Source organism: Chiloscyllium plagiosum, chromosome 22, assembly GCF_004010195.1.
Source record: "Chiloscyllium plagiosum isolate BGI_BamShark_2017 chromosome 22, ASM401019v2, whole genome shotgun sequence".
Lineage (NCBI taxonomy): Eukaryota > Metazoa > Chordata > Chondrichthyes > Orectolobiformes > Hemiscylliidae > Chiloscyllium > Chiloscyllium plagiosum.
Window position 1 is genome coordinate 59,152,442 of NC_057731.1, and position 13,836 is coordinate 59,166,277.

Genomic DNA, 13,836 nt, shown 5'->3' on the forward strand with positions numbered 1-13,836 from the left:
ACTCTCCTGAATACCTCAATTCAACATGCCTCCACCATATGTCTAGGCAGTTCGTTCCATGCCCTAACTTTTCGCTATGTTGTATTCTTTTCAAATTGATTAATGCCCCCTCGTTCTTGTTCCTCTTACATGCAGAAACAGTTTCTCCTATCTACTCTTTCCAGATTGCTCACGATTTTGAAAACCTCTCTCAGATCTCCTCTCAGCTGCCTTCTTTCCAAGGCGAACAGTCTTTGTAGATAAGTCCCTGGGTTCTGAAGAGATCTATTCGAGAATATTGAGGGAGGCAAGAGAACAAATTGCTGGAGCATTGACAGACAATTTTGTATCCTCTTTGGCCACAGATGAGGTCTCTGAGGACTGGAGATTAGCCAAAGTTGTCCCATTGTTTCAGAAGGGGAGCAGAGATAATCCAGGAAATGACAGGCCTATGAGTCTCATGTCAGTGGTAGGGAAATTATTGGCAAAGATTCTGCAGGATAAAATCTATTAGCGTTTAGAAACAAATAGACTTCTTAGCGGTAGACGGCATGGTTTTGTGATAGTTTTTTGAGGAGGTGATATAGATGATTTGAGGGAAAAGCAGTTGATGTTGTCTACGTGGACTTCAGTAAAGCCTTTGACAAGGTCCCTCATGGCAGACTGGTACAAAAGGCAAAGTATCTTGGTATTGGGGTGAGCTGACAAGATGGATACAGAACTGGCTTAGTCATAGACCAAAGATAGCGGTGGAAGAGTGCTTTTCAGAATGGAGGATTGTGACTAGTGGCATTCAACAGGGATCAGTGCTAGGATCTGTTTGTGATCTACATAAATGGTTTGGAGGAAAACACAGCTGGTCTAAGTTTGCAGATGATACAAAGATTAGTGGAGTTTCAGCTAGAACATCGAACATTACAGCACAGTACAGGCCCTTCAGCCCTTGATGTTGCACTGACCTGCGAAACCAATCTGAAGCTCATCTAACCGACGCTATTCCATTATCATCCGTATGTTTATCCAATGACCATTTAAATGCCCTTAAAGTTGGTGAGTCTACTACTGTTGCAGGCAGGCCATTCCATAACCTTATACTCTGAGTAAAGAACCTGCCTCTGACATCTGTCCTATACCTATCGCCCCTCAATTTAAAGCTTTGTCACCTCGTGCTAGCCTTCACCATCAGAGGAAAAAGACTCTCACTGTCCACACTATCTAGTCCTCTGATCACCTTGTGTCTCTTAAGTCACCCCTCAACCTTCTCTCTAACAAAAACTGCCTCAAGTCCCTCAGCCTTTCCTCCATAAGACCTTTCCTCCATAGGCAACATCCTGGTAAATCTCCTCTGCGCCCTTTTCCACTGCTTCCGCATCCTTCCTATAATGCTGAGGAGGATTGTCATCGAATACAGTAGGATATAGATCAGTTGGAGGCATGGACAGAAAAATGGCATATGGAGTTTAATATGTACAAATGTGAGGTGATGCATTTAGGAAAGTCAAGTACAGGTGAAAATTATGCAATGAATGGCGGAACCCTTGGGAGTATTGGTGTACAGATCACTGAAGGTGTTGGCGCAGGTAGATAAGGTCGTTTTTAAATTTAAAAAAAGCCTGTGCCTTCATTGGATGGGGCATTGAGCATAACGATAGACAAGTTATCCTGCAGCTTTATAAAACTCTACGTCACAGTTGGAATACTGCGTATAGTTTTGGTTGCCACATTACCAGAAAGATGTGGATGCTTTGGGAAGGGTACGGACAAGACTTACCATGGGGTTGCCTGGTATGCTGGATTTTTTTCTGAGACACAGGAGGTTGAGGGCCAATCTGATTAGAAGTTTATAAGATTGTGAATAGTATGGATGCAGTGAAAAGATTGAGGCTTTTTCCCAGGGTTGGGAGGTGGTGGTGCGGTGGGGGGGGGGGGGGATGGTAATTACTACGGGACACTAGTTCAAGGTGCAAGGGGGAGAAATTTAAAAGATGTGTGAGATAGGTGTTTCTCTCAAAGGGAGGTGAGTACTTGGAATGTGCTGCCAGAGGAGGTGGTGGAAGCAGACAAAATAGCAGTTTCAAGAAGCACCTGGACCGATACATGAATAGGAAGGGAATATAAGGATACGGATCCAGTGAGGACAGTTTTCTTCTGGAAAGGCAGAATGTGTCAGCACAGGCTTGGAGGGCCAAAGAGCCTGTTCCTGTGCTGTATTATTCTTTGTCTGTTCTAGTCCCAACTTCTCTGCACAAACCTCATCTGTCCCTTATTTCTCCGTTCCATCGACTTGTTAGTGTCCTTCTGGAATTCCATATTGTCCTCCTCACAATTTACAGTTCTTCCCAGCTTTGTCATCTGCAAATTTTGAAATTGTCCCCTGCACAACGAAATCCGAATCATTAATGTGTGTCGGGAAAAGCAAGGGTCCCAAATACTGACTCAGACATAAAGTACTGCAGATGCTAGAAATCTGAAAGAAACACTGAAAGTCATTAGGGATGGTGTTGCATTATTAGTCAGCCAGACGGCTACTGCAATCACGAAGGATGATACCTTGGAGGGGTCATCAAAGGGAAGCTTTGTGGGTAGAATTTAGGAATAAAAATTGGCAGTTTTTATAGACTCCAAATAATCAGGCAATTGAGTAGATATACAGTCAATTCACTAAAGCATGTGAAAATAGCAAGAGAGTAATTAATAAGGGGATTTTGACTGCTCCAATGTTATTTGGGATAATATAGTATAAAAGATTCAGGGGGAAAAATTACATTGACAAAAAGTATACAAAAAAGGGTTTCTTTAATGTGTAGATTGTCTGACAAGGTATGGTGCAATGCTGGATCTAATTCTGGGGAATGAAGCCAGACACATTCAAACTGAATGTGGGGGAGCATTTTATGGTGGAAACCATAACACTGTACGTTATAAATATTTTTATAAAATGGATGGTCTGCAAAAAAAAAGGTTTTGGATTGGGGTAAGACAGATTGTATTAAAATTAGTAAAGTGGGGAAGTTGACCGGGAGCATCGTTTGAGGATAAAACTAAAGAGGAACAGTGGGAGGTGTTCAAAAAAAGGTACAGGGGGAGTATGGTCCCAGCATGTTCCCTTTTTATGTAAAACAACAGAGCAACAAGCCCTGGGAACTTGGACGTCTAGGAATATTCAGGACCGGATCCAAAAGGAGAGAGAGACATGTAATAGCAGGTACAAAAGGAGCAAATCAACAGAGGCCCTAGAGGACTATCGATATTGGGGGTGGGAGAAGGGGATGGGGGGAGTGGGGGGAGAGGAGAAGAGGAGGAGACTGAAGGAAGCAACTCAGTGAGGAGGGAGCATGAGAAAACTACTGGTGGGCAAGATTAGAATATCTTGGGGTTCTAACTAAAGTATATGCAGGAGCAGAAGTTAACGAGGGAAAAGATAGGGCCCATTAGGAGTAAAGGGGAAAATCTATGCATGGAGTTGGAGGACATTGGTAAAGTGTTAAGAGTACTTCGCATCTGTCTTTACTCTGGAGAAAGGATGTAAATACAGAATACGAGGAGACAATAGACTGAGGTTCTTGAGCAGATTAATATAAGAAATGAGGAGGTATTGGAGGTTTTGGCAGATTTAGAAGTGGACAAACCCCCAAGTCCGAATGAGTTGTATCCCAGGATGTTGTGGGAGATGAAGGAGAAAGTCCTAAGGCTGTGACCCAGGTTTTTACTAATCTCTGGCCACAGGGGAAGGGCTAGAGGATTGGCCGACAGCTAATATGAGGAGAAAGTGAGGTCTGCAGATGCTGGAGATCAGAGATGGAAATGTGTTGCTGGAAAAGCGCAGCAGGTCAGGCAGCATCTAGGGAACAGGAGAATCGACGTTTCGGGCATTAGCCCTTCTTCAGGAATCGACAGCTAATATGATTCAATTTTACAAGAAGGGTGGTAGTGCTAAATCTAGAAACCTCTGGGACACCTGGACCAACCAACCCAACCACCCCGTGGCTCAACACTTCAACTCTCCCTCCCACTCCAAGGACATGCAGGTCCTTGGACTCCTCCATCGCCAGACCATAGCAACACGACGGCTGGAGGAAGAGCACCTCGTTTTCCGCCTAGGAACCTCCAACCACAAGGGATGAACTCTGATTTCTCCAGTTTCCTCGTTTCCCTTCTCCCCACCCCCCCCCACCTTGTCTCAATCCCAACCCTCAAACTCAGCACCACCTTCCTAACCTGCAATCTTCTTCCTGACCTCTCTGCCCCCACCCCCACTCCGGCCTATCACCCTCACCTTAACCTCGTTCCACCTATTGCATTTCCAACGCCCCTCCCCCAAGTCCCTCCTCCCTACCTTTTATCTTAGCCTGCTTGGCACACTTTCCTCATTCCTGAAGAATTCCTCATTTCCTCATGCTCGAAACATCGATTCTCCTGCTCCTTGGATGCTGCCTAACCTGCTGCGCTTTTCCAGCAACAAATTTTCAGCTCTGATGTCCAGCATCTGCAATCCTCACTTTCTCCTAAATCTAGAAATTACAGACCAGTCAACCTCATGACAGTAGTAGAGAAGCATTTGGAGAAAACAGTGAATGAAAGCATTAAATCTCCATTTAGAGAGAATTGAGTAGTTAGAATATTTTTGTCAAAGGGAGGTCATGTGGGAATTTTTTGATGTGACCAAGTGTGTAGACGAGGGTAGAGCAATTTATGTAGTTTATATGGATTTCAGTCATAAAATGTCGTGTTGGGAAAGCACAACCGGTTAGGCAGCATCAAAGGAGTAGGAGAGTAGATGTTTCGAGCATCAGGTCTTCATCAGGAATTTGAGGGGGACCTAAAGGTGCTGAGAGACAAATGGGAGAATGGTGGGGCTGGGGGAAAGGTAGCTGGGAATGTGATAGATAAATGAAGGTTGGGGAGGTGATGGTGATAGGTTGGAGTGGATAGGTAGGAAGGAAGATGGACAGTTCAAGAGGGCAGTGCTGAGTTGGAAGGTTGGATCTGGGATAAGGTGGGGGAGGGGAGATGAGGAAACTGGTCAAATTTGATATTGATCCTGTGTGATTGGAGGGCCCAAGGTGGAAGATGTCAGGTGGCTAGAACTTGGCAGTGAAGGAGGCCCAGTACTTGCATGTCCTTGGTGGAGTGGGAGGAGGAGTTGAAGTGTTCGACCACAGGGCAGTGGGGTTGTTTAGTGTGTGTCCCCAGAGATGTTCTCTGAAACGTTCCACAAGTTGGCATCTTGTCTCCTCCAAATGTAGAGGAGACCGCATTGAGAGCAGCGGACACAGTAGATGACGCGTGGAGGTGCAGGAAAATCTTTTGGATGTGGAAGGAATTTCAGAGATTTTCCTGCACCTCCACACGCCATCGAATGTGTCAGTTGCTTTCGATGTGGTCTCCTCCACATTGGGGAGACAGGACACCAACTTGAGGAACGTTTTGGAGAACATCTCTGGGACACACATTAAACAACCCCACCAACGTGTGGCTGACCACTTCAACTCCCCCTTCCACTCTGCCAAGGACATGCAAGTCCTGGGCTGCTTCCACTCCAAATCTGAGCCACCTGACGCTTGGAGGAGGAACACCTCATCTTCTGCCTTGGGACCCTCCAACTGCATGGGATCAATGTGGATTTCACCAGTTTCTCCATTTTCCCCTCACCCCACCTTTTATCATAGATTCAGCTCATCGTGGCCTTACTTGTCCATTTTCCTTCCCACCTATCCACTCCACTCTCTGCTCTGACCTATCACCATCACCATCACCCTCCACCTTCACCTTCATCTACCTATCGCATTCCCAGCTACCTTTACCCCAGCCCCACCCCTCCCATTTATCTCTGTCCTCTTTGGGGGGGGCCCTCACATTTTCTGAAGAGCTTATGTTTGAATCGTCAACTCTCCTCCTTGGATGCTGCCTGACCTGCTGTGCTTTTCCAGCGCCACCCTTTTTTTTTTTACTCTGATCTCCAGCATCTGCAGTCCTCACTTTTTCTCCAATATGGATTTCAGCAAGGCCTTTGACACAGTCCCACATGGGAAACTGATAATAAGGCCATAAGACTTGGGAGCGGAACCTAGGCCCATCATGTCTGCTCTGCCATTCAGTTGTGGCTGACAGGTTTCTCAATCCCATTCTCCCACTTTCAACCTGTAACCTTTTGATCCCCTTGACAATGAAGAACCTATCTATCTCTGTCTTAAATATACTCAGTGGCCTGGCTGCCTCTGAAGGCTGTGGCAATGAATCCCATGGATTCACCAGTCTCTGGCTGAAGCAGTTTCTCCTTTTATCTCTGTTCTAAAGGGTCTTCCCTTTACGCTAAGGCTTTGCCCTCAAGTCCTAGTCTCTCTCGTCAATGGATACATCTTCCCAATGTTCACTTTGTCCAGGCTATTCAGTATTTTAAGTTTCAATCCGATCTTCCCATATCCTTCTAAACTCTATTGAGTATAAAGTTGAAGTGTGTGGTGCTAGAAAAGCACAGCAGGTCAAGCTGCATCAGAGGAGCAGGAGAATCAACGTTTTGAGCATAAGCCCTTAATCAGGAATGAGGCTTGTGGGCTGGGAGCCCTGGGAGATAAATGGGAGGGTGGTGGGAGTGGGGCTGGGATGAAGATAGCTGAGAATGCAATTGGTAAATGAAGGTTGGGGAGAAGGTGATAGGTCGGAGAGGAGGGTGGAATGGATAGATGGGAAAGATGGTGGACAAGCCAAGTGGGTGGTGCTGAGTTGGAGGTTTGGGAGGGAAATGAGGAAACTGTGAAATCCACACTAATCCCATCTGGTTGCAGGGTCCCAAGGTGGAAGATGAGGTGTTCTTCCTCCAGGTGTCAGGTGGTTAGAGTTTGGCAATGGAGGAGGCCCAGGAACCTACATGTCCTTGGTGGAGTGGGAGAGGGAGTTGATGTTCAGCCACGGGGCGATTGTTGGTGCAGGTGTACCAGAGATGTTCTCTGAAACGGTCCACAAGTTGGCGTACTGTCTCCCCGATGTAGAGGACACCACATCGGGTGCAACAGTTACTGTAGATGACATTGGTGGAGGTACAGGTAAATTTGTCTGATGTGGAAGGATCCTTTGGGGCCTTGGGCGAAGGTGAGGGGGAGATGTGGGCGCAGATTTTGCACTTCTGGTAGTGGCAGGGGAAGGTGTCGGACATGGGGTTCAAGTATGGAAATGCGGGAAGTGGAGATGATGTGCTACAGGGCATCATCGACCTCCTGAGAGTGGAAATTGCAGTCTGCTGCCTGACGTACTTTTCCGGCACCACATCCGTTGACTCTGATCTCCAGCGTCCACAGTCCTCACTTTCTCCTCTGGAGTGTAAAACCAGAATCCTCAAACATTCTGTGTTAAGCCTTTCATTCCTGGGGCCATTCTTGTGAACCTCCTTTGAACACTGTCTCGGGCCAGTACGTCCTTCCTGCGGTATGGGGCCAAAAATTGCTCTCAATACTTTGTAAGTGTGGTCTGACCAGAGCTTTTTATAAAACCTCCGAAGTATATCCCTGCTTTTATATTCCAGTCCTCTCAAAATAAATGTCAATATTGTATTTGCCTTCCTAACTACCTGTAAGTTTACCTTGAGAGATTCCTGCAATAGAACTCCCGAGTCCCTTTGCACTTCAGATTTCGGAAATTGTCTTTGTTTCTATTGTTACTACCAAAGTGCATGTCCTCACACTTTCCCACATCGTATTCCATCTAACATTTCTTTGCCTGCTCTTCTAACCTGTCCAAATCCTCCTGCAGCCACTCTGCGGCCTCACTGCTACCTGTCCCTCTACCTGTCTTTGTATCATTGGCAAACTTAGCCAGAAGACCCTCAGTTCCTTCATCTTGATCATTAATATATAAAATGAAATGTTGGGGCCCAAACACTGATCCTTGTGAACACCACTAGTCACTGGATACCATCCCAAGAAAGACCCTTTTATCCCTACTCTGCTTGCTGCAACACAGCCAAGCCTGTATCCATACTCGTACTTTGCCTCTAACACCATGGGCCCTTCTCTTACTCTGTAGCCTCCAGTGCAGCATCTTGTCAAAGGCCTCCTGGAAGTCTAGGTAGATAACATTCATTGGCTGTCTTTGGTCTAATCTTGCTATTACCATCTCAAAGAATTCTAACAGATTTGTCAGGCATGACCTCCCCTTTATGAAGCAATACTGACTTTGCCCTATTTTATCATATACTTCCAAGTATTCAGAAATCTCATCCTTCACAATGGACTCAAATCTTACCAACAACAGAGGTCAGGCTAATCACTCTGAAATTTCCCATCTTTTGCCTTACACCCTTCTTAAGCATTGCTGATTTTTCAGTCGTCTGCCACCCTCCCTGACTCCAGTGGTTTCTGAAAGATCATTGCTAATCCCTCCTATTTCTTCAGCTATCTCCTCTAGAACTCTGGGGTGTGGTCCATCTGGTCCAGGTGACTTATCCAACTTCAGACCTTTTCAATTTTTCTAATACCTCCTTGGTGATGGCCACCATACTCCCCTCTACCTCCCAACTCTCTTGAATTTTTAGGATGTTACTCATGTCTTCCACCATGACTGAAGCAATAAAGAAGGTAAAAGCAAATGGGATCTGCGATAACTTGGCAAGTTGAATCCAAAATTGACTTTGTGACAGGAGACTAAGTAGTGGTAGGCGGTTGTTTGTCTGACTGGAGCCCAGTGTGTAGTGGTATACCACAGGGATCAGTGGACCCCTTATTGTTTGTGATATTCTCATCTCCATTGTTTATGGATATGTTGGGAGTTGGAGTGGTATACAGTTATATAGACCTTTTTGGTCTAATGTGTCCATGCCAAGCAGATATCCTCAATTAACTTAGTCCTATTTGCCAGCATTTGGCCCATATCCCTCTAATCCCTTCCTCCCTATTCATATACCCCATCCAGGTGCCTTTTAAATGTTGTAATTGTACCAGTGTCCATCACTTCCTCTGAGAGCTCATTCCATACATGCATCGTCCTCTGCATGAAAAGGTTGCCCCTTCGGTCCCTTTTTATATCTTTCCCCTCTCGCCTTAAACCTACGCCTTCTAATTTTGGACTCCCCTACCCTTGGCTATTCGCCCTATTCTTACCTCTCCATGAGTTCATAAACCTCTAAGATCACCCCTCAGCTTCCTACTCTCCAAGGAAAATAGCCCCAGCCTATTCAGCCCCTCCCTGTAGCTCAAATTCTTGTTGTGATGTTAGGGGGAGATAATTAAGTTTGCTAATGAAACAAGGATTGACCATGTGGTTGACAGTGAGTAAGAAGGTGTTAGGCTACCGGAAGCAATAATGGATTGAGCAGGTTAGTGGCTGTGGAATTTAGCCCTGGTAAGTATGATACAATGGAGTATTCGATGAATGGCTGGACACAAGGAAGCTCAGAGGGAGCTAGAGGAGCTTGCCCACAGATTCCTAAAGGTGACAGGGCAGGCTAATAGGAAGGCTCAGAAGGCTTACAGGGTACTTGCCTTATCAGTCTTTGCACAGATTATAAGAGCAGGGAGATTATGATGAAGCCTTACAGGACTCTGGTTGGGTCACTGCTGGAGCACTGTGCAGTTTTTTTTTCTCTGAACTGTAAGAAGGATCTGATTATACTGGAGGGAGAGCAGAGGAGATTCACCAGGATGTTGCCTGAAATGGAGTAGTTTAACTATGGAGAGAGGCTGAATAAGCTTGGATTGTTTTCTTTGGAGGAGAGAAAGTTAAGGACTTGATAGAGGTGTATAAGACTGAGAGATGTGGATAGAAAGCAACTGTTCCCTAGTTGAAAGTTCAATAACAAGGGGGCAGGAGGTTTTGAGGCGATTTGAGGAAAACCCCTTTTTTGTTTTCACCCAGAACGTGGTGGATGTGTGCAGTGCACTGCCTGGGAGGGGCATTGAGGCAGGAAACCTCCAACATTTTAAAATGTATATGAGTGAGCACTTGAAATATCAAACACTGAAGGCTATGGGCCAAGGGCTGAAAAGTAGGACTATTGTAGTTGCTGGCACTTTTTTTGACCGTACAGACCTAATGGGCCGAAGAGCCTTTTCTGTATGATAGTGAGGAATGCAGCAGCTCTGGGAGAATCTGTTCAGAGAGAATCAGTTAATGTTTCAAGTCCAGTATGACTCTTCTTTAAAAATTACTACTTGGTGTGATTGTGGGTATGCTTGCTGAACTGGGAAGTTGATTTGCAAATGTTTCATCCCCTATCTAGATGACATCTTCAGTGCTTTGGAGTCTCTTGTGATGCGCTACTCTACTGTGTCCTCTGGAATTTTTGGTTCAGTTTTGACTGAGACAACACCATGATTGTAGGACAAGCTAAACAGAGGACAGCCAGAGAATTTCTAGAAGCATAGTACTCATCCACTGACTCCATCAACAAGCACATAAACCTAGACCCAATGTACCAGTCACAACACTGAACAGCCGGAACCAACAATCAGAAGCAACCGAAACGGAACTAAATAAATTCCATGAAATACAGTATAGCAGCGCTTCACAGGAGGCTCAAAAGCACTGAAGATGTCACTAGACAGGGGACAAAATATCTGCAAATCAACTTCCCAGCTCGGCAAACATGCCCACAACCATAACAACTGGCACCAGAGCTACAAACCTTGAATAACTACTTATGTTCTGATCCTGTCTTAGGAATTTAAAGCCCTATGTCTTGCACCATCTTTCCAGCCACACTGTTCCCTGCCTTATCCTCCTATCTCTGTACTTTGTGGCACAGGGAATCTGTGCCACAAATAATCTGACCATTGCTATATTTGGGGTCTTGCTTGCTAACTTTCTACCTCGTTCCCTGAATTCTGATTGCAAGACCTCATCTCCTTCCTAACCATGTCAGTGATACCAACATTGACCACCACCTCTGGTTGTTCACCATCCCTCAGAGGAATGTCCTGGAGCCACTCTGTGATATCCTTGACCCTGGCATCAGGGAGGCCACACATCATCCTGGAGTTAGTTGATAGCTAGAAACACCCATCTCATAACAAATCCTCCATCAATATCACTCCTCCTTTCTTATTCCTGTCAGCCACTCGCTGTGCCTCAAGTGTGTCTCTGACTTCACTCCTGAGTAATTAGTGCCCTTATCAAAGTCCAAAATGGCAAACTTGCTTGTGAGAGAGACCCCAGGGGTTTCCTGCTCATTTGTCTTAGACTGTCTGGCACTCACCCATTTCTTTTCTGCCTCCATTCTGTCGAGCTGTGTTGTGACTACAGAAGGGAGTGAGTGTGAACAGAGTTCTCTAACAATTTAATATTTTTAATTCTAATACTTTGGGGCAGGTGAACCATGAGTTTGATTTGTAGTTGTTTGGTCAGTTGTTCCTATTCTCTGCTGCTTGTCTCTTTTTGCTTAGCTGTTCCTTTGTTTTTGAGCAGAGCGTGGGAAGACGCTGGTTCAGAAGAAGCCGACGATGTATCCTGACTGGCAATCTTCCTTTGATGCTCATATTTACGAGGGACGTGTGATCCAGATTGTGCTGATGAAGAGTGCAGAGGAGCCCCTGTCTGAGATCACTGTTGGGGTTTCAGTCCTTGCAGAACGTTGTAAGAAAGGCAGTGGCAAGGCTGAGTTCTGGGTAAGTAAGGGTTAATGAGCTTTGTACATGGAGAGTATATGGACCAGGCATTTATATCAATAAGGAAGAGAGCAAACAGTTTTTATCTCCGGTTTATTGCCTGTGCCACATGCTAGCAAGGCGGACTAGGGAGAGAGAGGAGTTGAACGTGTGGCTACAGGGATAATGCAGGAGGGAGGGTTTTGGTTACTCTGATAACTGGGGCTCATTCTAGGGTGGATGGAACATCTACAAACTGGTCTACATCTGAACCAGAAGGGTACCAATATCCTGGAGGGAAACTTGCTAATCCTATTCAGGAGGGTTTAAACTAATTCAGCAGGGTGATGGGAGCCTAAATTGTAGTTCCAGTGCCCAGGAGGTTGCGAATAATGAGATCAGAAATGAGGTTTCAAGGTAGCAAGAGTTCACTGCCAAGCAGGAAGGTGGTTTGAAGTGTGTCTACTTCAATGCCAGGAACATCTGGAATAAGGTGGGTAAACTTGCAGCATGGGTTGGTACCTGGGACTTTATTGTGGCCATTTCGGAGTCATGGATAGAGCAGGAACAGGAATAGTCATTGCAGGTTTTGGGATTAAGATGTTTCAGTAAGAACAGAGAGGATAGTAAAAGAGGAGGTATGGCATTGTTAGTCAAGGACAGTATTACGGTGGCAGAAAGGATGCTTGAGGACTTGTCTACTGAGCAAGTATGGGCTGTTAGAAACAGGAAAGGAGAGGTTACCCTGTTGGGAGTTTTCTATCAGCATCCAAAGAGTTTGCGATGTAGAGGAAAGGATAGCAAAGATGATTCTCAATAGGAGCGAGAGTAATAGGGTAGTTGTTATGGGGGACTTTTAACTATAGTTCAAGTACTTTTAGATGGGTCAGTTTTTGTCCAATGTGTGCAGGATGGTTTCCTGACACAGTATATAGACAGGCCAACAAGAGGCAAGGCCACGTTGGATTTGGTACTAGGTAATGGAATCTGGCCAGGTGTTAGATTTGGAGGTAGGTGAGCACTTCAGTGATAGTGACCACAATTCACTTATGTTTACTTTAGTGATGGAAATGGATAGGTATATACCGCAGGGCAAAAGTTATTGCTGGGCGAAAGGCAATTACGATGCAATTAGGCAAGAGTTAGGGTGCATAGGATGGGGAAGGAAACTGCAGGGTATAGGTACAATTGAAATGTGGAGCTTATTCAAGGAACAGCTACTGCAGGTCCTTGATATTTACAAGCTTATTGGGCAGGGAGGAAGTGATTGAGCGAGGGAGCCGTGGTTTACTCAAGTTGAATCTCTTGTCAAGAGGAAGAACAATTATTTTAGGATGAGACGTGATGGCTGGGTTAGGGCGCTTAAGAGTTACGTTAGCGAGGAAAGACCTAAAGAGAGAGCTAAGAAGAGCCAGGAGGGGACATGAGCAGTCATTGGCAGGTAGGATCAAGGAAAGCCCCAAAGCTTTCTGTAGGTATATCAGGAATAAAAGAATGACTAGAGGAAGATCAGTCCAATCGAGGATAGTAGTGGGAAGTTGTGCGTGGAATCAGGAGATAGGGGAAGTGCATTTGTTTTTTCCAGTGTGAATACTATGTTGTTAAGGAGAATACTGAGATACAGGCTACGAGACTAAATGGGATTGAGATTCACAAGGATGAGGTGTTAGCAATTCTGGAAAGTGAGAGTCCCCTGGGCCAGATAGGAATTATCCTAGGATTCTCTGGGAAGTCCAGGAGGATATTGCAGAGCCTTTGGTTTTGATCTTTATGTTGTCATTGTCTACAGGAATAGTGCCAGAATACTGGAGGGTAGCAAATGTTGTCCCTTTGTTCAAGAAGGGGAGTAGAGACAACCCTGATAATTATAGACCAGTGAGCCTTACTTTGGTTGTGGGTAAAATGTTGGGAAAGGTTGAGAGGATTTCTAATCATTTGGAGAGGAAGAAGTTGATTAGGGATAGTCAACACGGTTTTGTGAAGGTTAAGTCATGCCTCTCAAACCTTGTTCCTTGAGAAGGTAATGAAACAAGTGGATGAGGGTAAAGTGGTTGACGTAGTATATATGGATTTCAGGATTAGTGGTGCTGGAAGAGCACAGCAGTTCAGGCAGCATCCAAGGAGCTTCGAAATCGACGTTTCGGGCAAAAGCCCTTCATCAGGAATAAAGGCAGTGAGCCTGGAGCGTGGAGAGATAAGCTAGAGGAGGATGGGGGTGGGGAGAAAGTAGCATAGAGTACAATGTGTGAGTAGGGGAGGGGATGAAGATGATAGGTCAGGGAGG

At 45.4% G+C, this 13,836-nt stretch overlaps 1 protein-coding gene across 1 annotated transcript in view; it reads left to right on the plus strand.

The window, feature by feature from the left end:
* Nucleotides 1–13,836, plus strand: part of LOC122561369 (protein kinase C delta type-like) — a 107,447-nt gene that overhangs the window by 42,209 nt on the left and 51,402 nt on the right. The window contains exon 3 of the mRNA XM_043713126.1: nucleotides 11,374–11,573. Within this exon, the coding sequence (XP_043569061.1) occupies nucleotides 11,374–11,573 (200 nt within the window). The remainder of the gene's footprint in view (nucleotides 1–11,373; nucleotides 11,574–13,836) is intronic.